Source organism: Myxocyprinus asiaticus, chromosome 33 (genome assembly GCF_019703515.2).
Source record: "Myxocyprinus asiaticus isolate MX2 ecotype Aquarium Trade chromosome 33, UBuf_Myxa_2, whole genome shotgun sequence".
NCBI lineage: Eukaryota > Metazoa > Chordata > Actinopteri > Cypriniformes > Catostomidae > Myxocyprinus > Myxocyprinus asiaticus.
The window spans coordinates 25,845,255-25,867,964 of NC_059376.1; the positions used below are offsets into that span (position 1 = coordinate 25,845,255).

The 22,710-nt window shown below is 39.1% G+C and overlaps 2 protein-coding genes across 3 annotated transcripts in view; both read right to left on the minus strand.

Annotated features, from left to right (window-relative positions):
- The window catches only part of LOC127424496 (semaphorin-3ab-like), a 35,640-nt gene extending 22,842 nt beyond the window's left edge, over positions 1–12,798 (minus strand). Inside the window, exons 1-9 of one of the 2 annotated variants that reach the window (XM_051669776.1) lie at positions 12,773–12,798; positions 12,207–12,656; positions 7,717–7,871; positions 7,101–7,163; positions 4,513–4,632; positions 4,019–4,112; positions 3,818–3,937; positions 3,453–3,598; positions 2,592–2,706 (exon numbers count right to left, since the gene is read on the minus strand). In XM_051669776.1, coding sequence (XP_051525736.1) covers positions 2,592–2,706; positions 3,453–3,598; positions 3,818–3,937; positions 4,019–4,112; positions 4,513–4,632; positions 7,101–7,163; positions 7,717–7,871; positions 12,207–12,306 — 913 coding nt within the window. In that variant the 5' untranslated portion in view covers positions 12,307–12,656; positions 12,773–12,798. The other variant, XM_051669775.1, reaches the window with a different exon arrangement.
- A 4,014-nt stretch (positions 12,799–16,812) lies between these two features.
- On the minus strand, positions 16,813–21,211 carry LOC127424363 (rho-related GTP-binding protein RhoA-B). Its single transcript, XM_051669457.1, has 5 exons — positions 21,053–21,211; positions 18,969–19,126; positions 18,303–18,423; positions 17,981–18,111; positions 16,813–17,640 (listed from the first exon to the last, which is right to left on the minus strand). The coding sequence occupies exons 2-5, from the start codon at positions 19,122–19,124 to the stop codon at positions 17,467–17,469; spliced, it is 582 nt and encodes a 193-aa protein (XP_051525417.1). The 5' UTR covers positions 19,125–19,126; positions 21,053–21,211; the 3' UTR covers positions 16,813–17,466.
- Between the last annotated feature and the right edge of the window lie 1,499 nt (positions 21,212–22,710).

Here is a 22,710-nt window from a genome sequence, read left to right on the forward strand (position 1 = left end):
GAATTTTCACTTTTGGGTAAACTATCCCTTTAAGGTAGGCCTAGATCCTCTGACCAGAGGACATGAGGGTCGCAACTGATGTTCCATGCACTTGTACATCAGTGACTATCATTCTTAAACCAAGAAATGTTGCAGTTCGTAATAATGTTACAAGCTGTTTAAAATGCTTAACTGGTGTAACATTTTATTTACCCAATAAAACCAATTTTACTCGCAGTTGGTGCTTGATGAGTGCTTCTTTTTTGGTCACACTTTCTTTCTTTCTTAACTGCACTGTTATCCTTTATATCACTCTCACCCCTCCTCCCTTCCTCATTCTCCTCTTCCTCTTTTCAGTCTCACTGTTTTCACCACTACCCATTCGTTGCTCTTCACCAACTTCTCTCTCCTCCTCTTTCACTTGTGTCAATTTCTCCAAACAAAAAGTTTTGTTCTCCTTGAGGAGAGATAGTTTTGTCTGCCATCCACTTGTTGACACATCTCTATCCTGCCCCTATCTATCCTTATCCATCCTTACGTCCGTCTGTCCAGCTGTCTAGCACTGCCACTAGATTATGGGCAAACAGGATAGGGGTGCCTCCGCAGACGTGAAAATGCACACACACAGAAACTGGCGGCCTTCAAAACATTAGACAGACCACCAACACACATGGCATATGATGGACTTGCTCATTTTTAAAACACATTCGTCATGTGACTCCACAACTGCAATACATTCAGAAAGGTTTGGTAAAATGCTTCACTTTTTGCTCAGTCATCTACAGTAAAAATGACTGTGAACATTATGCTTACTTTCCCAAATCTCTCTATTTATCTGTTAAAAAAATTGTGATGAACAGCAGCTTTCAACTAAATATTTAAATGCAAAAATACACGTAAAATGTTGCATAGGAACATCTCCACAGAATAATAAATCATGGAAATTAACTATATGTTAGTCTATTAGTTACTCCCCAACACTTGTTGCTGTGCCATTGTCCAGTACAGTTGTGTTTACATTATTTTATTTACAGTGTTTATTTTATTTATAGTGATTGTCTGTTAAATCTTACAGGACTATGACACTCTCAAATTATCTATCCCATTTTACCTGAATTCACCTTACATACAGGTGCATATACCATATATACTGCATGCATACATACACAAAAACAAACACATGACTAAGAGACACAAACAATTCCAAAACAAATCTCTAAATAACATTCAATAAATATTCAATACTTGAATTAAACAATATTCAAAATTCATAAAATCATCAAGAACAATTTAACCCAGGTTCAAACCAGGAACCACAGAAACTGGCAGCATCACAAAAATATGGACAATATCTAAACTCATTGATACCAGACCTTCTAACCTTTCAGCTCTCACTTGAACTTGAATGATTTTAACTCACATTTGAGAGCCAGTTTATAAAAGTCTCTATATATATTCTATTATCTCATTATTCCTGATTAACATTCACTGACTGCAGTGTGGTCTGACCCACAATAACCATGGCAACATGAGGGCCCCTGATGCACGGGGAGATTATGGAAGATGTAGTTGTTTATGGGCTGTGGAGCACAATGTAAACGTCACGGGTTGCATCTTGTTTTCTTTTGTCTATCTGTCTGTCTCATCATCTGTACACAGATTTTAATTTAGATTAAAATATTGAAATACACATTATGATGTCAGTAAAAATAAATGTGTTAGCCAATCTGGGAAAAGCTGTTTTGCATGCTCTAAACACTTTGATAGGCAGAGAAATAAACACACTCTCTAACACATGAACATAACTGGCCATGTTCAGAGTTAGGTACGTAAACTTTGCTCTGTAAAGATTGCCATGGTGCTGTTGAATGCGTGTTTAGGAGAGGACAAAGACTGGTTCTGTACAGAGCTACTTTCAGATATTTGCTAAAAGTTTTAGTCTGATATGGAAATCATTTTGATTTTTCATTATTGCTATGTATGTGATATGTGCATATGTGATGATTCAGAGTGTGCGATATCATGTGTTTGCTAGTAACAGGACTATTTGGGTGGTATAGTCTGGGCGAGCTGATATCTTCACTGTGATAACTGAAATGAATATTTGAATGTGTGTCTTTGTTTCTTTAATGTGTATGCATGTGTATATCTTAAAGATAGAATATATGTAGGTAACCGTGCAATGGGAAGGCAGACAGAACTGGTGATGCAGTTTACTACTGTATGTGTACAAGACTACATGACAATAGTAAAACTTGCTTGGGTCTAACTAAGGAATTGTTTATTTTATGCCAGGACTTTGTTTACACAGACTGATTGATAAGAAACCGGTTTGTGTGTGTGTGTGGTGTGTGAGTGAGTGTACTGATAAACTATGTTCCATAATTCAGGGAAGATTAGGCATATGACAAACACACTTTTAAATTACAAGGCTATCACAAAACCTTAGAGCACTATGTATCAATAGATTTTGGCACCTCTTTATAATGTGGATGTACAAAAAAAAAAAAGTTAATACTTAATTAATTTGCCTTTTTGACCCTTTATGTACAGAATGTCTATCTGGTATCTGACCCATCAGATATGTATCTGAAGGTGTGTGTATTACTCACGCAGCTTGTCGAAGTGTGTCTCCATTCCATCAGGTCCTGGTACAGAACAAACAATACGAGCTTTCTGAAACGTGCTCCATTTATGTACCAAACTACGCTGACCACCAATATCATTCTATAAAGAGAGATAGAAACATAGAGAGAAAGAATGAGAGAGTATATATATATATATATATATATATATATATATATATATATATATATATACACACACACACACAGTACTATGCAAAAGTCTTAGGCACATAAGTTGTTTCACAAAAGCATTTGTCTTAAGATGGTTATTTATATCTTCAGCTTTAGTGTGTCGATAGGAAATATAAATGCTAGGCTCCCAAACATTACTTTTGCAAATAGAAAAGATTAGAATAGAAGAACAGGGAGCCCTGCAACAGATGTCATGGCCCCCACAAAGCCCCCCACTGAACATTGTGTCAGTCTGAGACAGCCTAAATAGATAGAAGAACTGTGGTGAATTCTCCAAGAAGCCTGGAACAACCTATCTGCCAACAACCAAGAAAAACTGTGTCCAGGTGTACCTAGGAGAATCGGTGCTGTTTTAAAGGCAAAGGTGGCCACACCAAATATTGATTTAGCTTTTTTATGTTTACTGGACTTTGTATGACATTAAGTGATAAATGAGAACTATTTTTGTCATTATTTTTGAAGATATCCTCACTATGCAACATTTCCACCGTATGTTTTTGTAAGGGTTCTAATGATAATTTTGCAATATTAAAATGACAGAGAGGACAGGCAGATATGTCACCCAGCATGTCCTAACAGACTCATGGAGGTGGGCATTCAGGCACAGGGGCCACACAAGTGCTGGTATGCACGTAGGAACATACTGCTAGATACCTTACAGACACGGGCGACTCTAGAATAGAGGATCTTCCCAACCGCCCCTTCTGCCTCCTGAGCACGCTCAGTGAAGAACATGTACACCTTATCATCCTCCTCATTATCACTCTCTGACATCGCTGCGACATGCACAAAATCAGCACCTGGTAAGAGAGAGAAAGAGAGATATAGAGAGACTTCTGCAAATCTTTATTGCACAAAGAATAAGGTAACATTTTTGCGGTTAACTGTTACAGGTAGAGCACAATGTATATTTAATTGTTGTAAACAGTAGGTTATGTGTATTTTTGTAAGCGTAACTCTAGTTTCAGTGTAGTCGGGTATTCATAATGCTACCTAAGGTGTATGTGTGCATGCATCACCTTGCAGCCAGGTAGAGTCATACTGTTCAGTGCGCATTGCATGTCGCTTTCCCAGACTGCGAAAGAATGCTGTATCATGACTTAGAAAATCAGATGAGATCCCAGCGTACAGCTCTCCGTCTAAACAAGCACACACAGTGATTTGGATCATTCCGAAGAAATACTCACTTACACAAACAGATAAACACTCTAATGTCTTACCTATGATGGCAGTAGCCGTTCTGTGGTGAGGGTCATAAGGACATTTTCCCTTCCCTGATTCAGTGTCTTCATACTTCAGGGTTTGTTCCTCAGCCTGAAATGTCCTTTATATTATTTACAGTTCAAATTATTTACTTTTTTCCTCTTCTGTAAGGCTGTTTGAATCTGTATGTAACACACTTTTTATAGTAATTTATTGGTATTGTAATGTTAATGCTCACAATAACTTTTATAATCTTAGGTATTAGCTGGTTTAAGCTGGTTCGCTACATGACTAGCTAAAAAGTGCCCTAAACCCATCTAAAACCAGCTAACTGACCAGCTTGACCAGACTGTGAGACCAGCAGCGATGTAACAAGATGAACCATTCTCTATTTATGTGATCTAAGACTAATCTGACATTATGTACTCAGGCCAGAGTCCCAAACACACTCACACTACAAGTTAAAGCCATAACAGAAAAGTGCATGCTGGGAAATGTAGTCCTTCTTTACCCTAAGAAAGAGGCTGGTAGGGATAAAGGCACAGTGAGGATTGAATGCTCCAGTCCCACAGGCATACAGGTGTGTTTGGTTAAACCACTCCAGCACTCGCAGGAAGTTAGCACAATCCATCTGTGACACAAACAGGAAACAATCACTTCCCAGTAGCAAGACAACAAAGTCTGTTCATGAGGTCAATGTGGTTTAATACAGATAGAGGTCCAGACAGCGAGGATTGAAATGCTTTTATTAGTTTAACTGCAACAGTCTGAGACTAGAGTGTCTGGACTTGATTGGACACATAAAGCAACGCTATGTAAATAACGTGAGGTACATAAAGGTATAAGACAGGCCTGCGCTGTGTGTCTGTTTACTTAGCTATATATATATATATATATGTAGATATGTCACTGATTCTTGAGATAAGGGATGAAACATGTCCTATATAAAAAATTCCTCTGTGTTAAAAATCAAATTTAGAATATAAAAATACTGAAAAAGTTCAATCTAAAGGAAATGTGTATACTCGGGCATTTATGGCTTATATTTTTAAATAATTTAATAACATTTTTTAAAATGCATGCTCTATAATTGGAAGCACATGTAATTTAAGCTATATACTGTATATACAGTATATACAGACTAACCAAATATATATATAATCCAGACTAAATGGAACCATAATTCTACCCATTAAAGAACACTTTTTTAATTTTTAAATATAATATATATATATATATATATATATATATATATATATATATATATATATATATATATATATATATATATATATATAAAACCCAAATTCCGAAAAAGTTGGGACAGTATGAAAAATGCTAATAAAAACAAAAAGGAGTGATTTATATTATATTCACCCTTTGCTATATTGCAAGCACCACAACTACACATAATATAATGTTTTACCTTGTGAATTAATTATTATTATTATTTTATAAATGTACAGTAATTTCAGATCAGATGATTGCAACACGCTCCAAAAAAGTTGAGACAGGGGCAATTTAAGATTAATAACAATTTGACGAGTTGAAATAACAAGGGGATGTGAAACAGATGTTAAACAGGTGAGGCAATTGTGTCATAGTATATAGGGAGCCTCCAAAAACAGCTTAATCCTTCAAGAGCAAGGATCTTTCAAGACCTGGCAATTTGCCAACAGATGCTTCAACAAATAATCCAGTACTTTGAGAACAATGTTCCCCAAAGACAAATTGGAAGGATTTTTGAGCATTTTACCCTCTACAGTGCACAATATATTAAAAAGATTCAAGGAATCTGGTCAAATCTCGGTGCGTGAACGGCAAGACAAAAACCACTTCTGAATGCACATTATCTCTGATCCCTCAGACATAACTGTCTTAAAAAACGTTCATCTGTAATAGGTATCATGAACATGGGTTTAGGATAACTTTAGTAAACCGCTGCATCCACAGATGGAAGTAAAGACTTTACTATGCACAGCAGAAGCCCTACATCAACACTGTCCAGAAGCGCTGCCAACTTCTCTGGGCTCGGTCTCATCTTAGATGGAAAGTAGAACAGTGGAACTGTGTTTTTTGGTCCAAAGAGTCCACATTTCAAAATGTTTTTGAAAAACACAGCCACCATGTTATCCGGGCCAAAGAGGAAAAAGATTGGCCTGTATTGTGTCTGTATTGGCCAGGGGTGTGTCAGTGCCCATGGCATGGGTAACTCGCACATCTGTGAGAACACCATGAATGCAGACAGATATGTAAATATTTTGGAGCAACATATACTGCCATCCAACACCGTCTCTTCCAGGGACGTCCCTGCATTTTCCAGCAGGACAACTTCAAACCACATACTGCCCGGATTACAAGTGCATGGCTGTATAAGCAGAGAGTGTGGGTGCTAGACTGGCCTGCAGTCCTGACCTGTCTCCAATTGAGAATGTGTGGCGCATTATTAAGCGCATTACATGGCAACGAAAACCCCATACAATTGTGCAGCTAAAGACCTACATAATGGATGAATGGGAGAAAATTCCACTTTTTAAACTTAACAAACTTGTGTCTTCAGTGCCCAAATGCTTAATAAGTGTTATTAGAAGAAATGGTGATGTTTCACAATGGCAAACACTCGACTGTCCCAACTTTTTTGGAGCATGTTGCAATCATCTGATTTGAAATGACTGTACATTTAAAAAAAGCCCAATGAAATTTACAGGGTAAAACATAATATGATGTGTAGTTGTAGTGCTTGCAATATAGCAAAGGGTGATTATAATTTACAAATCACTCATTTTTGTTTTTATTAGCATTTTGCATACTGTCCCAACTTTTTCAGAATTGGGGCTATATATATATGTGTTCTTTAATGGGTAGGATTATGGTTTCAGTTAGTGTGTAAAATTTATTTTTAGCTTAATTTAAAAACAGTGAAAGTCTATGCTTCCCAGTGTAGTCAAAATTCAGTAACCATGCCAACACTGAACCTGAAAAAGAAAATGCTTTAAAGTTTTTTGATTGTCCAGCCAAATGTGGATAATAATATAGTCCCACTCTGTTTTCTCTGAGTATAGTTGAGCCAAACATTGTGTGTGTACTTTGCTTTTTCACCTGCAGGTCTTTCCCAGCCATTAAGCAGTCCTGGATGTGATCTGGATTTGCAGGCCAGTGTATCTGAAATACAGCACACGCACATAGAGATAATAATCTAATCTTGTGCGCATAACAATGCAAAAAGTTTCCTCTTAGTCATATTAAATGTTGATGGATATGCTGATTTTTTTCATGTAGTATGTGAGGAATTGCAGTTGGATGCCACTCTGACACTACTGAGATGAAATCATGAATACACAGTTATGCAGACAAGCAAGGAATGGTACAAACACATCATACTCACAACTCAAACACATGCACACACGAATTCACTCCTGAGCCTCATTCGTGAAACATGAGCATTGTTTGTAAAACTATTCATACATGAATTTTGCCATTCAATGTGACAAAGAATTTACAGTTACACAGTTAGGAACAATTTGCACAGTTATTTGTGTAAATGTAGAGGCTTGGACAGTTTTTGTTAAATAAAGTAGGTTTAAGGAAAGGAAAAATGTCCAAATGTCTTTTTGATTGCATTAAGGGTTAAACATGATGGATTAGTCATACAATGCTGTTAACTTGAGAAGGAGCCACTGTATGTGTGTGGGTGTGTATATGGGTGTGTGCATACCTTGCGGGGTGTTTGTGTAATGTCATCCAGGCTGGTGGAGAGCAGATGGTTCTTCATACCGATGTAAAGGCGACGGCCATCTTCATCCGGCAGCAGAGAGTTCAGATCCCCAGCAGGCACAGAGAGAGACAGGAGCCTGCCGCTACGCACCAGCTCTGAGATACACACACAGAGGGAGAGAGAGCAGGATTATTTTGTACATTTCTGTTCGGCTTCATATACTACATTTCTGATTTCCATCTCAAACCCCCCTCAATTTCTGTTAGGCCAATAAAGAAAACTCAATTTAGCTTCATTGTTTTTTATGAGGATATAAAAACACAGTGAAAGAGGGAAACGGAGAGAGAGAGAGAGAGAGAGAGAGAGAGAGGGAGAGAGAAGAAGAAGAGATACAGATAAGGGCAGGAATAATATTGGTTCAATACATTTAAAACTGTCAGCACCACAGTAATACAAAGTGATAACAGGATCTGTGCATTTCCAAAACACAACTGTGTCCGAAAACAAAGGCAGCTGCAATACTCCCTAATCAGTCAATAACTTGCAGTGTTTTTAATGAGGTGAAACTGGTTTCAGACAGACTTCCAATGTCATGTCTAATGATGAAATTGAAGTAACTTAACTTTGGTTTAACTTAACCAAACAAATATGTAATGACTACAATGTTTATTTCTCAGTTGAAAAAAAAAAAAAAAAATGAAATACAAATTATATTTAAGAACAGCTCCATCAAACACCATTTTTATCCTTTCCAACAACTTCCAATCCACACTTACTAGATATCATTGGCCTTAAAAAACCCAACATGATTAAGGCATCTTAGTAGTCAGGATGTTATGCAATCATTGGATTAGGAAATGCCATAATGCCTTCATACCACATATACTACATTTTCAGATTTCTGACACAGCCAATATTTCCTGAGAAACTAAAGAGATTTATTTAGTCAGAATATCATGAATGGAGGACAAATTTGAGTGGCTGCAGGAGGCTGTTTGAGCCCTGATCTCATGTGAACCTCTCTGTAACTGAGAGAGAACAAAGAGAGGAGAGAGATATTTGAGATTTTATAAGAAACAGCGGTGAATCTGAGGTCATTTGGACCAGACAGACTCACCTTTGGGCAGAATAACCTGTTCAAGAAACCTCTGTACAGGTGATGAGACAGACAGATAGACAAAAGAAAACAATAGATGTATTGAATAGACAAAGAGAAGGAATAGAAGGAAGAAAACATGTAAATGCATTCTACAGTATCCATTAAAAATGAAGAATAAAGCAGGAGTCTTCAATTTACAACAATTTAATATATAATTACACAAATATTTCATCCTGGTTGATGCTGGTCTCTCTAAAGATGTGTGTGTCGTGAATGATTATCACTCCTTAAAAATATTCTCTCACTCACCCACACACACACTAAACAATCTCAGCTGTCATGAGGGATGTACACACAATCTGTAACAGCCTGCCACAGCCTTCTCTTTGTTACCATGTCACTTTTACATGCGCACACACACACACACACACACACACACACACACACACACACACACACACACACTTATCAATAGTGAGTTCCCAACATTCTTTTAGTGGTCCTGTTGGGCTCACTCTTGTGTCCGTCATTCTAAGGCCAGTTGAGGGTATATTTAGCCTCACACAGTGTGTGTATCTGAACATTAGATTACCTCAGTCATGGGAGAGACTTGATTACTGCAAATGTGTGGCGTGTGATACATCTAAGAACATTCCACAAAGTTAGGGTGTTCTGGGTGGTTGCCAGGGCGTTGCTATGTGGTTGCTTTTGTGTTCTGAGTGACATTTAGTACATTGCTGTATGGTTGTTAGGGTGTTCTGCGTGGTTGCTTACTGGCCCAAGTCCAAAGGGACCACCCCCAGGTGTCTATGATATTATAGTCCCTTTACTTCCATGGGATTTTTTTTTTTTTTTTGTCTGCCAGGCACAAATTGCTTTGAAATATATTAGCACACCTCTCCTCAACAAGCTTCATCATTTGAGATATTCATATCTGTAACCCAAACATATGGGACAGACTATGTGCTAAAGTAACATACTCATGGGGCTCGACATGACTTGCGGCAGCGTTGCCAAATCCACCTTTCCCTTACGACTCAGTACACCTGACTGCGTTTGCTAATGCATATAGGGAGTGTCCTTCCACACAACCTAGTTGAAACCGCTCTACAATAACGGCAATATTCTAATTTTGGCTATGGTGGTTGAGTCCCACCCTTTTAGGTGCGAAGCTGTTTGCTATAAAAGTAGGCGCGCAAACACCATTCCTTAGAATTTTCTTCCTTCAAGACAGAGACTCATCTCTCGTCTAGAAGCCCTCCACTGTTTCGCCGTCGACTAAACGAGTCAGCAGGTGGGATCTTCATGGCAACGAGAAGACTCTCCGCTCCCCTGCAGTGTTCTGGCGAACATCAATCCACCTCGCCGCTGGATGCTTCGCTGGTGAATGGCCCGCTTCAGCATCCTGATTCCCCACAGCGCGTCGGCAGGAGTTGTTTAACCTTATAAGCAATTGTTTATTGTTATATTGTGTGTATACACCGATCAGCCACAACATTAAAGCCACCTGCCTGATATTCTGTATGTCCACCTCGTGCCACCAAAACAGTGCCAACCCGCATCTCAGAATAGCATTCTGTCGGTGCCAGATGGGCTGGTTTGAGTATTTCTGTAACTGATGATCTCCTGGGATTTTCACACACAACAGTCTCTAGAATTTACTCTGAATGGTGCCAAAAACAAAAAACAAAAACATTCACTCAAAAAACATTGAGTGGCAATTCTGCGGATGGAAACACCTTGTTGATGAGAGAGGTCAACAGAGAATGGCCAGACTGGTTCGAACTGACAAAGTCTATGGTAACTCAGATAACCGCTCTGTACAATTGTGGTGTGAAGAATATCATCTCAGAATGCTATTCTGAGATGCAGGTTGGCACTGTTTTGGTGGCACGAGGGGGACCTACACAATATTAGGCAGGTGGTTTTAATGTTGTGGCTGATCGGTGTAAGTATACATCATAATTATAGCACTCACGCACACACACACATACTGCCAGAGCCTAAAGTGTTGAACTGAGTGATGCTTATGTTGTCACATCATTGATAAACAGCAAAGTGACACATTAAATCAGACCAGCTAGAAAATCAATTTGATAGAGATGAACTTCGCTAAAGAATCACTGAAGTATTGTGCCACCACATCTTGCTGGACATATAAATTCATTTCAGTTGTGTGTAATGACACATAATTGTCAGTGTGTGTGTGTGCTACACAAGAACTGTCATTTATCATTTAATTTGGGAAATCAAGCCAAAATGAGCTGGATAATAATCATGTCTCAAGCAGCCACCAGCCATTCCCTTACACAAACACACACATATACACACACACACATTCAATATGTTCATATCCACTGGGAGCCTGAGTGAATGAAAGGGCAATTAGGTAATTAAGAGGTTGAAGTGAACACAACACATGCACAAGATAAGTCAGATAAACAATACTGCATTAGCATGCATTAGCAGCAGAAACCACTCATACATTTTAATAAACTCTTACTTAACTCCTTCTTCTAGGAGTATCTGCAATACAATGGTCTGTGTTTTCTTATTCTTTCAGGCCAGCTAATAGCAGTACTCCTAAATATAAATATCTGGGTGTGATATATGGTTGAATATTTTTATCCTATATTCCTATCCACTATTATTCTCACCATTATCAACATGATTAATCTATGTACTGTTATTATGTAATTATTTTCAAAATGTATTTATTTTGCTCTATGTGACAATCTTTGAAAAGTTATTCATATAAATAAATCTTACAAAACACAAACATGAAATACACAAACACTATTCATAACATACTAACACATGCACTGTCATGCACTTTTTGCTCTCTCTCTCTCTCTCTCTCTCTCTCTCTCTGTCTCACTGAGATACACAGCTTTTTTTATTGTTTCTGTCTTATGCACACTGATAGTTGTCTGTCCCTGATATTCAGAATGGTGTGACGGACAGACTGGTGTTCTGTGGAGGGTTCTCTAGGTCATGTCGAAACACAACCAGCTACACTATCACACATAATATACGCTTGTCAAACCCCATCTGATTACAGGTGGCATTAAAATAATTGGGTTAAACAGAGAGGGAGTCAGTCAGTCATCATTCACTTACACTGTCTCTTTTTTTTTTTCTTTTTCCTATACAATGAAAGTGAATGGTGACTGAGGCTAACATTCTGCTAAACATCTCCTTTTGTGTTTCATGGAAGAAAGAATGCCATGAGGAATTGGAACAGTGTGAGGTTGTGTAAATAGTAAGGGGGGGGGGGCATCCTTTTAACAGTTATGCCAATAAAATACTTTGAACCTGAATTTGAAATTGAGGATGAGATCAACAAAAGAAAGCCTGAATTTGTGTGTGCATGTAGGGACAGTTTTCTTACCTGAGTGTTGAAATTGCAGTCGTGGCTGTGATGGTCTCCATGCTTCCGATAAACGTGCTGCCAGAGAAAGCAAGCAAAAGAGGGACAGCATCCTCCTCATGGCTGTCTGACACACTTAGCAACTCTGGCACACAACGTTTGCCAAGGAGTAAACACACACTTGCTCTGCTCTCTCTTTCACCTCTGCTCAGAAACAACACACTGACAAATGCTGTCTACCTAATGTCTGCATCACACCCCTCTGCACAAGTGTGTGTGTGTGTGTGTGTGTGTGTGTGTGTGTGTGTGTGTGTGTGTGTGTGTGTGTGTGTGTGTGTGTGTGTGTGTGTGTGTGTGTGCAGTCCGCACAGTGCAGTGCAGTGTAATATAACCTGCTTAGGTCAGTATTGCTGCAGAATCCTGCTCTATTCCTCTTCCTTCTGTTTTCTCTTTGGTTTACACTGCTGCTGGCTGAAATTAGAGAGAGAGAGAGAGAGAGAGAGAGAGAGAGAGCGTCTCTGTCTGCTTGCCTTTTTTCTTTTCTTTTTTTTGCTACCTCTCCTCCACTCTATGTTTTGTTCACTCACTTATTGTCTTGCCCTCTGCATCTCATCTTTAACTGAGTTTTATGATTTCTCTCCCTCTCTCTCTCTATCCCCTCCTTCAGTCTTCTCTTATCATTCACTCCTTTCTTTCAAACACTCCCCTGTCCCAGTTGTGCCCACCCTGTGCTCTCTCTCTCGCTCTCTCTCTCTATATATATCTATATCTATCTATCTATCTATCTATATATATATATATATATATATAGATATAGATATCTCCATCTCTCTCTTCCCCCTCCCTCTCCGTGAGCTTGAAAAAGAATAAGACAGTTGTATGTAACCCCACTCTTAGGATTTGTCATGTTGATTTTCTATTTTGTCATCTCTCTGTCTCTGACACTCACTGTCTTGTTTACTCATACACACAAAGAGACACAAAACACATTCCAATTAAATCACACAACATCAGAATTAATGTTAACTGAATCAGGTCACACAAAAAATAAACAAGATCAAAAGAATAGGAAAATTGAGAGTGTGGAAAGCCCCCTTGCTCAACTAACAGACACATCATCACAAGATCATCAGAGGTGGAATGAAACTGTGAAGATTTGGCGCCATCTAGCAACTAAACGAGGAATGGAAGGGGAAAACCTGTATGACCTTTCTTCTGAGGAACATAAAAGGAGTTGTTAGGAAGAATGTTAGTCTCAGTCACCATTCATTTTACATTTACATTTATGCATTTTGGCAGACGCTTTTACCCAAATGCCATTCATTGTCGTTGCATCTTTTTTCCATAAAATGAAAGTGAACCATGACAGAGGTGACTGAAAGAAAGTCATATGGGTTTAGAATAAACAAATAAATGAGGGGCTACAGTGTTACTTTCCCCCAGTATTTATTATAAAGTGAGGATTTAAATGACCGTTTATGTCTTGGGGTGGGTGATGCTGATTACCCTTACAAAAAGTACTGTGGCAGTACCAAGGTACAGTGATAATAACAGATGGCCCTGTTAATATAATTCTGTACATTGGCACAGAATGATTAAATTATGCACTATGGTATTTACATGATCATGTATCACTTCAAAGTACTCTAAAGAATACCATGATAATCCCGTACGGTACGTATTCACAACAATGTCCAAATAAATAAAAAATAAACATATAGGAATGCCATGGTCCTTTGATATATACTGTAATATATATGTTACTGAATGCCATATTTTGACACACATAATTGCCATATTCCTGTACCATGGTATTTACAGCATTTTTCAAGTTAAAACACTCAAAATCCTGTTAAATTATACATAAATGTAGTTATATAAATGACCACCAGGGGTCAGTGTTGTATAAATCAAGTTTGTGAACTGAGAACTTTTGAGAACACTTTTTGTTGAACCATGATGAAAGATGAAAACCACACAGACTTAACGCCTATTTATTGCAGTATGCAGTGTGAAATATATATATATATATATATATATACAGAGAGAGAGAGAGTGAGAGAGAGAGAGAGAGAGAGAGAGAGAGAGAGAGAGAGAGAGAGAGTTTAGTAAGGGTTAGGGTTAGTCCTTAGTTATAAGATTACTATAATCCTCATTATTTAATTTCCCCACTCGTTCGGTTTTGTGTTAGTTTAACTTCTTTTTGTTCTTGTTTGGTTTGTCTTGAGCGATCCTTTATAACGTTACTTAAATTCAGGTTCTCTGAAAATAAACATTTAGATTATGATGCTGATTATTACTACTATTATTACTACTACTACTACTACTACTAATAATAATAATAATAATAATAATTGAAAATCCACAGTGCTTAAACGCGCTGAGCATTGCGCGCTCCCGTAGTAGTACCAGCCCGGTTTCCATCAGCTGTCCGTTTATCCGTCTATGCGCTCTCGCTCTGTCCTTCCCGCCCACACACGTGCTCACCTCTGTTCTCTGATTGGGCGAGCAGGACAGCGGTGAGCTCATATTGGTTAAAAATAGCTGCACGAGCTGGGACTAAAAATAGGCGTGTATATAAACCTCGGCGTTTCCCCAAGCCTAGCTGCACTTACGCAGCAGTGGCGGGAGAAGGTTGAGCTAATTTTCTGTGAGAACTAGAGAGAGAGAGAGAGCGCGATGGGTTGCGAAGGGAGGAGAATGAAAGGGCGGCGGCCCCCTTCTCAGTCCGGCATCACGGCGCAGTCTTTCACAAGAAAGACAGAAAATGGCAAGGCGTTCAGCTTTTCAGCCAGTCCAGGTCTGGGTGTAGCCCGCTGGGGGTGGGGGCAGCACGACCATTTCCTTCCTTTCTCAACAAGTCGTATTTTTTTTATTTAGTCACATGAAAGCGGACTGTGTTTCAAGTTGAATGAGTTCATTGCATAATATCCGAGAATTATCCACTACAATGTCATTGTAAAGATGAGTAAGAGAAAATTACGTGGCAAGTTTGAATCCCAGAATATCCAGTGGGTGGCAACTCAGAAATAATTCAAGGTCCTCTTCACCAAGTTTAAAAAAAGGACAACCTCTCTCAACATTAGATTGAGTTCAGAGGCTTAGTCACCTTTCTGGAAGAGAGGAGACACAGTCTAAAAACATAACATACTGTTCATTGACATTGAATGAAAGAACCAGCTCAAGCTTTCCACCTCTGTTACACTTTTTCACTTGGTTTATTCCATTACTGTACAGGCATGTCTCCTGTGATGCCACTGTATGACCGCGCCGCCATGGTGAGATACAACAAAAACCTTCTTAAGGAGTTAAAAGAAGCTCTGACATTCATACAGTAGGGATAATCACAGACGTTTCTTTTTATATTGTGTCTAAATCAGACCAGAAAACAACACAAAAACATTTGTAACTTGTGAATGAGAGATGTTTACAGTGATGTGCCAGTGGGTGTGTGTACTTGCCGGTCACACATCAGACTCGCCTGCGTCTGTGGATGAATAAATGTGGCAATATTTGTGCTGTCTTCAGAGCTGTATGAATTTGGACTTGGCAAGGATCAAAAGCCATTTTTGTTTTGTTTTTCTTGATATCGGTTTTTCGGGTGTTTTTCCATTAACTGCCATTGTTTCCTCCCACTGATGGTCACAAATATGGCTGCTGCGGGAAAAGTGACGTCACTGAAACAGGTCAATAATAATTGTCCCATCACCTTACACCCAATTTAGTTCTTCTTGCCCCCTAAAGGCTAATTTTTCATTTAGATACCATGGAAAGATCTAGTGATATGTCACCAATTCACATTTTATGTAAAAGTTGAAGTTGCATATATGAAATTTGAAAAATTTGGATGTGAAAGTGAAACTAAACAGGCACCACATGTGACTTTCAGATGTAAACGTGAAAGTAGAGATTTAGAGTAAATAAATAAATAAATAAATAAATATTCTGTTTCTCACCCACACCTGTTATGTTGCTTCTGAAGATATGGATTAAAAAACACTGGAGTCTTAAGTATTACTTTTATGTTTCCTTTGTGATTTTTGGAGCTACAAAGGTATCACCATTCAGTTGCATTGTATGGACCTACAGTACTGAGATTTCTCTAAAAATCTTTGTGTCCTGCTGAAGAAAGAAAGTCATACACATCTGGGATGGTACGAGGGTGAGTAAATGATCAGAGAATTTTCATTTTGGGGTGAACTATCCTTTTAAATAAACAAATTGTTCTTGTTCACTTCCATTGTTTTGGTGGTGAACGATTCAGTGTTTTTAACAAATCAGTTTGAGTCAATGATTCAATGACTCACACAAAGATACTCATTTGTCACAACCTACTCACCTGAAGATGTATTGTATCAGGGTATTCCCTGCATATAGAAAATTCACATATTGTGATACGCAAAAATAGTACAAGCAGCATGGTATGCTGTTCTAAAGTGCCAAAATTAGAACATTATAGATTTAGAACTATGGGCTTTAAAACAAAAATATGCTGGAAAAACATGAGTCTAAGTTAAACAAAAGTGCATATTCCACTTGCATCAATAAAATTTCACTGGTTTCTGAAGCTCTAGATATTTATGAACTGTATAAAATTATTTTCTCCAAAGACATGCAAACACAGGGATTGTTTCTTATAGAACATATTTTATTACACAAGATTACCAAGTCTAGTTTACAAATACGTTTCCAGTCCTGATTGTGTGTACATATAAATACACACATTCATATGTACAGGTATGTATACATATCAACCCCCCACCCCATGTTCTTTTTTGCTTTAAAACAGCTATTTTGTACTTTTGTTCAAAAATCCCAATCTTGCCCCAATCTAAAAAACAAAACCTTAAAATGATTCATACATACAGAAACATATCAAGTTCAGCCCTGTTTCATGTTGCAGAAAAAAAGCCCAGAATATGAGTGATGGCTGAGATTGATTGATTGGCAGCTCACAGGATCACATCGTTCCAATCAGCCCACAGGGTCACATGACAGCATTTGGCAGATGGGCAAGCTTGAATGATACCATAAATTCAGGTAAAGCATCAAAAAAGTCCCATTTCTCAAAGTTCCCTTAAATACTGATAAACATCTCCATGACTAAAAATATAAGACCAAGAGGGAAAAACTGACAAAAAGCTTTTTTTTTTTTTTTTTCCAGGGATCTCTTTCCAAAGCATTTGGCGAATGTGAGGGGATGTGTGACTGTAAATAGGAGTGTGCCCCTCACACACTCTATTTGAGCCCCAGAACAGGCATAGAGTCCAGTGCCAAGTATTCACAGCAGAAGACATTTGTTGCTCTTCTTTCCCCTGCGTGCCTGCAGTGCCGCTCTAGTGGCCATTTCAAACACCTCCCGAACTCCATCTTTTGTTTTGGCTGAGCACTCCATATAGCCAAATGCTCCAATCCGATTGGCCATATCTCTCCCTTCCTCTGCCTTAACTGGCTCCTATTGGACAGTCGAAGAGTTAAAAGAAAAATATGAGTGGACAGGACAATATTAGCACTCCAGTGTTCCGCTCTGTTAGTATATGTCATGACGTTGTGTGTCAGTGCAGGGGGAATACAAAAAAGTGGGTGAAAACCTATAGGATTAAGTATGCATCAGCACACGATATTTGTGCAATGATTTTGCCTATGCTAATAGTAAATCTATGCTAAAATAAAAAGCTTTGATTTCTTAATTTCATAATTAGACTTCAGAAATAGGGCGCTTTGACTAAAACATCCAGTTGGAGAGTGACCGTAAACATGCAGTTTTTCAGCCTACACTGTGTATGCATGTGTACCTGCTTCATCTTGGTCAGCTCTCTGCGTGTGTGTTCATCATTCCGCAGGTCCTTTTTGTTGCCCACAAGGATGATGGGGACATTGGGACAAAAGTGTTTAACCTCAGGTGTCCACTTCTCTGGAATATTCTCTATACAAAGGTCAGAGATCAAATATCAGAGTGTTCTGGAGCTTAAACGGGGTTAAACACTGATTGGAGGTCTGTTTCTTTAGAAAATGGTAAAACGAGAGTAACTGCACATGCACTTATGCATGCTGTAGATGTTGAATCATATAAGCAAACAAATGGGGACAAGGACAAAAAGACACATTTATTCTTACCTAAACTGTCAGGACTGTCAATAGAGAAGCACATTAGAATGACGTCAGTGTCTGGGTACGAAAGTGGTCGGAGTCTATCATAGTCCTCCTGTCCTGCAGTATCCCACAAAGCGAGTTCCACCTATCACACAAACAAAGACAAACTGAGCTCACAAATTCTACTGTAGTTCAATAAATCCCTCCATTAAAATGGACTTGCTAAAAACCTGTGACCTGGTTTAGTACTTATAAAGGTGAAGGAAGGACAGACAGGCATGCAATCATGATGTTAAGCTAAATAAGGAAAGTAAATCAGGTCAATGTATTCACATTAAAGCCATATCCAAGCCCTCCTGCTGACAGGAAATATAATTAGCCAATTAAATTGGGTTTTGGGGTTCATATAAGCACACAGTGCTTCTGCTGCCAATACTTTACCCTTAAGTCACTCAAACTTTCATCATACATTTAAAACTCTTCATTTAACCATCTATTCATTTTTTTTTTTTTTCAGCTTAAAATCAATTCAGTGAGTGATGACATCTGCAAATGTGTCCATCTTTAAATGATACATCATTACAAAAGAGGACTGGATTTTATCTGCCATGTATTCTACTAGCCTGTGTGTTGTAGTGTTGACCAGCTGTATCCCTTGGTTTCTGAGTGTGTCTTCTGTGTTGTACTTACCTGTTTGCTGTCAACCTCGATGTCTGCGACATAGTTCTCAAAGACAGTGGGTACGTAGACTTCCGGGAACTGGTCTTTACTGAATACGATAAGCAAACAAGTTTTTCCACATGCACCATCTCCAACAATCACCAGCTTCTTGCGGATCGCTGCCATGCCTACAAAAGACACACACGCACATGGTTAAACACACTCCGCAGAATCACACTCCCATCCATCTCAGCAACTGGGATAGTCGCTATGGCTACAACCCACATACAGTGATGGAACATCTTCCATTTGTCAGTGTCACTTCCTGCATGGTAATCTCTAATATGAACAGTGACTCGGTTATACAATCATATTTAGAGCAATTGACCCCTTCTTGGCAGTCCACTACCATTCAAACGATCCTCAAACATGCACTCAAACGGAGTTCAGAGACCTTACAGTTCTTTAGTTTACACCTCATAGCCATGGGTGACTCCAATAAAAGTTGGTTTGATATGGCCACACCAGAACCTACCCATCCGATCACATCAACAAAATTAGCCACTTCTTTTTCTGATCCAGAACAGCTGTTGAAATCGAGGTATATCTACTAGATGTGTCTGTTAACTGGACCAGATGTCTTTGAAGTACAAGCAGCACCCCAGTGGCTTAGATGAGGCTGGCAGCTACAGAACAGACATCACATTATTGATGAACAGGCCTGTGGCAATGAAAGTAGTTCAGACGGACAGCAGATCAAACACTGACACTCACACAGAGCAGCAAAACGGAATATCAAAGTCTGGAAATCAGCAGAAAAGGCAATGCCTCCCTAGAAAAGAACAGCTATTGATTCTAGCCTCCATATGATTCACCATATTAAAATATACATGTATGTGGGAGATACACTCCCTTAACTATTTAAAGGGGACACAGTGTGTTAATATGAGATGCTGAGGGCATGTACCTCTAACAAGCGCAGAGCTCCTGCTCTTGACCTGAGGTGCTTCGCATGATTCTAAGGGGCCTTAGAAGCAGAACCTGTTGCAAAAATCAGGTTGATGGTCCTGAGAAAAACTCTGCAGACTTCAGACAAATATCTGATTACTTTTGAGGCAGAAAGGATAGCATATCTCCTGGTAACTTCATTCTGCCTGGCAACATTACAGTTATTAAATTATGATACAGAGTAGTCTGGATGGCAGGCACCTGTTGGCTCAACGAAAGTATCAAAACAATGTATGGGATTATAGACCCATATTCAAAGGAACATTACACCCAACAATGACTTCTAATGGTCTCTGGGATCCATGGGAATCTGTAGGCCATTCTGACAGCCAACCGATTCAGTTGCAGCCTGTTTTCACTGAACAAATTTGAAATAAAACATATCACGTTAACCCTTCTGCATGCTAAATATTATTACCTAGTAAACTACGTTAACAAACACACAACACTTCTCGACACTGCACTAATGCACTTTATGGAAAGCAACCTGAATAGAGTACTACCAAATAAAATAAAACCAAAAAGCAAAATAAAAATCACAAATGACCATGCGTAGTGTATTAAATCACAAATTATTCTGAAAACATGCATGAATTAAAATTTTGGAATCTTACAATCATGCTTTTTCTAATCAAGTCATCTTTAAGAAATATTTAATATCACAAAAGAATATCATAAATATATTAAAGGTACACCAAATCTTTAATCTGAACATCTGTGTCTCAATCTCAGATTATGCGAATGTCTGGGTCGTGCTTTAGCTCAACACAAAGACAAACATATGACTGTTACCGGCAATACCGATGAAATTGACGACCAAACACTTGCGCGTGAAGTTTACCGCATTCCCCACGCATATTCAGTGCCACTTTCCACCTTCGAATGGGTGGATACATCTTTAAACTGCTGAAATAATCTGAAGGCACAGGGTGAGCTGCTCTCCCGGCCGGCAACTGCATGCGGAAGCAGCGGATGGTCAGTCGTTGAACGCTAACCTTTCCACTACATAAAAAGTAGTTTAAAAACAACCATTCCACGATGAATTGAGGTCATAAAGTTTCTGGTACATCTAAAAGCGCCGAAACGCAATGATAAAGTAAATTTACCTGCAGTTTAGATGGCTAGCCGTTGTTTTTATTTCCAACGGTGGTGCTCTGTCGCCTCTTCTGTCCGATACAATAAACCGTTGTCGAGTGCGCACAGTGAGCGAGCATAAAGGAGGGGGAAGGGTTGGCGGGCACGAGTTTGAGCCACGCCTGCGCGAGCTCGCTGACTGAGTAGAGTTTATTTGTCGGTGGATGAATGAGTCATTATGAAAGACAGACCACGCTAACAACTATTATATGACAGTTTTGTGACATAGATGAAGTCAAAAGATATAAACGCATGGGGTATGTGCCATTAGTGAAGCAACACAAGCATCTAACCATTGTTTACTTTCTCAGCCTAAAACCCTAAGCATTTAAGCCTACACTTAAAAAAGGAATATCTAATGAATCAAAATGTATCTTGTAAAATGCAATGCGAAACAAACGTTATGTTAAAAGTCTTGTCTAGTTCAGTAGATGATTTTTCTCAAATTGGATGAGCTCGTTTGAGACGACGATGATGGCGCATGTTTGTTGCTCCATCTATCGGCGGCGACAGGTCCCCAAAATAATATGGAGTTCTACTTGTGCCACAATTCAAATGTTCTGCGTGCGCAAGATGATATTTTGAGCACGCAAAAATGTATTTTGCACGCAGAGTGGGTAGGAGGAGAAAGCAAAATTTAAGAATTCTGATCAAATTCAGAATCAGTTTATTGCCAATTATGCTTACACATACAAGGAATTTGTCTTGGTGACAGGAGCTTCCAGTGTACAACAATACAAAAACAATACAAAAACAGCAAGACATAGATAATAATAAAAAAATAAAAATAATTATACATATACATACATACACACCCCATTTCAGGTCCTGTGAGATGGTAGTGCCCAGGAACCTGAATGACTCCACTGCTGACACAGTGCTGTTTAGAATGGTGAAGGGGGGTCAGTGTTGGGGTGTTCCTCCTAAAGTCCACAATCATCTCCACCGTTTTGAGCGTGTTCAGCTCAAGGTTGTTTTGCCTGCACCAGACAGCCAGCTGTTCAACCTCCCTTCTGTATGCAGACTCATCGTCATCTCGGATGAGGCCGATGACAGTAGTGTCGTCTGCAAACTTCAGGAGCTTGACAGAGGGATCCTTGGCGATGCAGTCATTGGTTTAGAGGGAGAAGAGTAGTGGGGAGAGCACACATCCCTCGGGGGCACCAGTGCTGATTGTACAGGTGCTGGAAGTGAGTTTCCCCTGTCTCACAAGCTGCTGCCTGTCCGTCAGAAAGCTGGTAATCCACTGACAGATACACATGGAAACAGAGAGTTGGTGTAATTTATTCTGGAGTATAGCTGGGATGATGGTGTTGAAAGCCGAACTGAAGTCCACAAAAAGGATCCTTGCATATGTTCCTGGTCTGTCCAGATGTTGCAGGATATGATGCAATCCCATGTTGACTGCATCATCCACAGACCTGTTTGCTCGATATGCAAATTGAAGGGGATCTAGAAAGGGTCCAATGATGTTCTTCAGGTGGGCCAACACCAGTCTCTCAAATGATTTCATGACCACAGACGTCAGGGCCAACAGGTCTGTAGTCATTCAGTCCTGTGATTTTTGGTTTCTTTGGGACAGGAATAATGATTGAGTGTTTGAAGCAGCATGGGACTTCACACTGCTCCA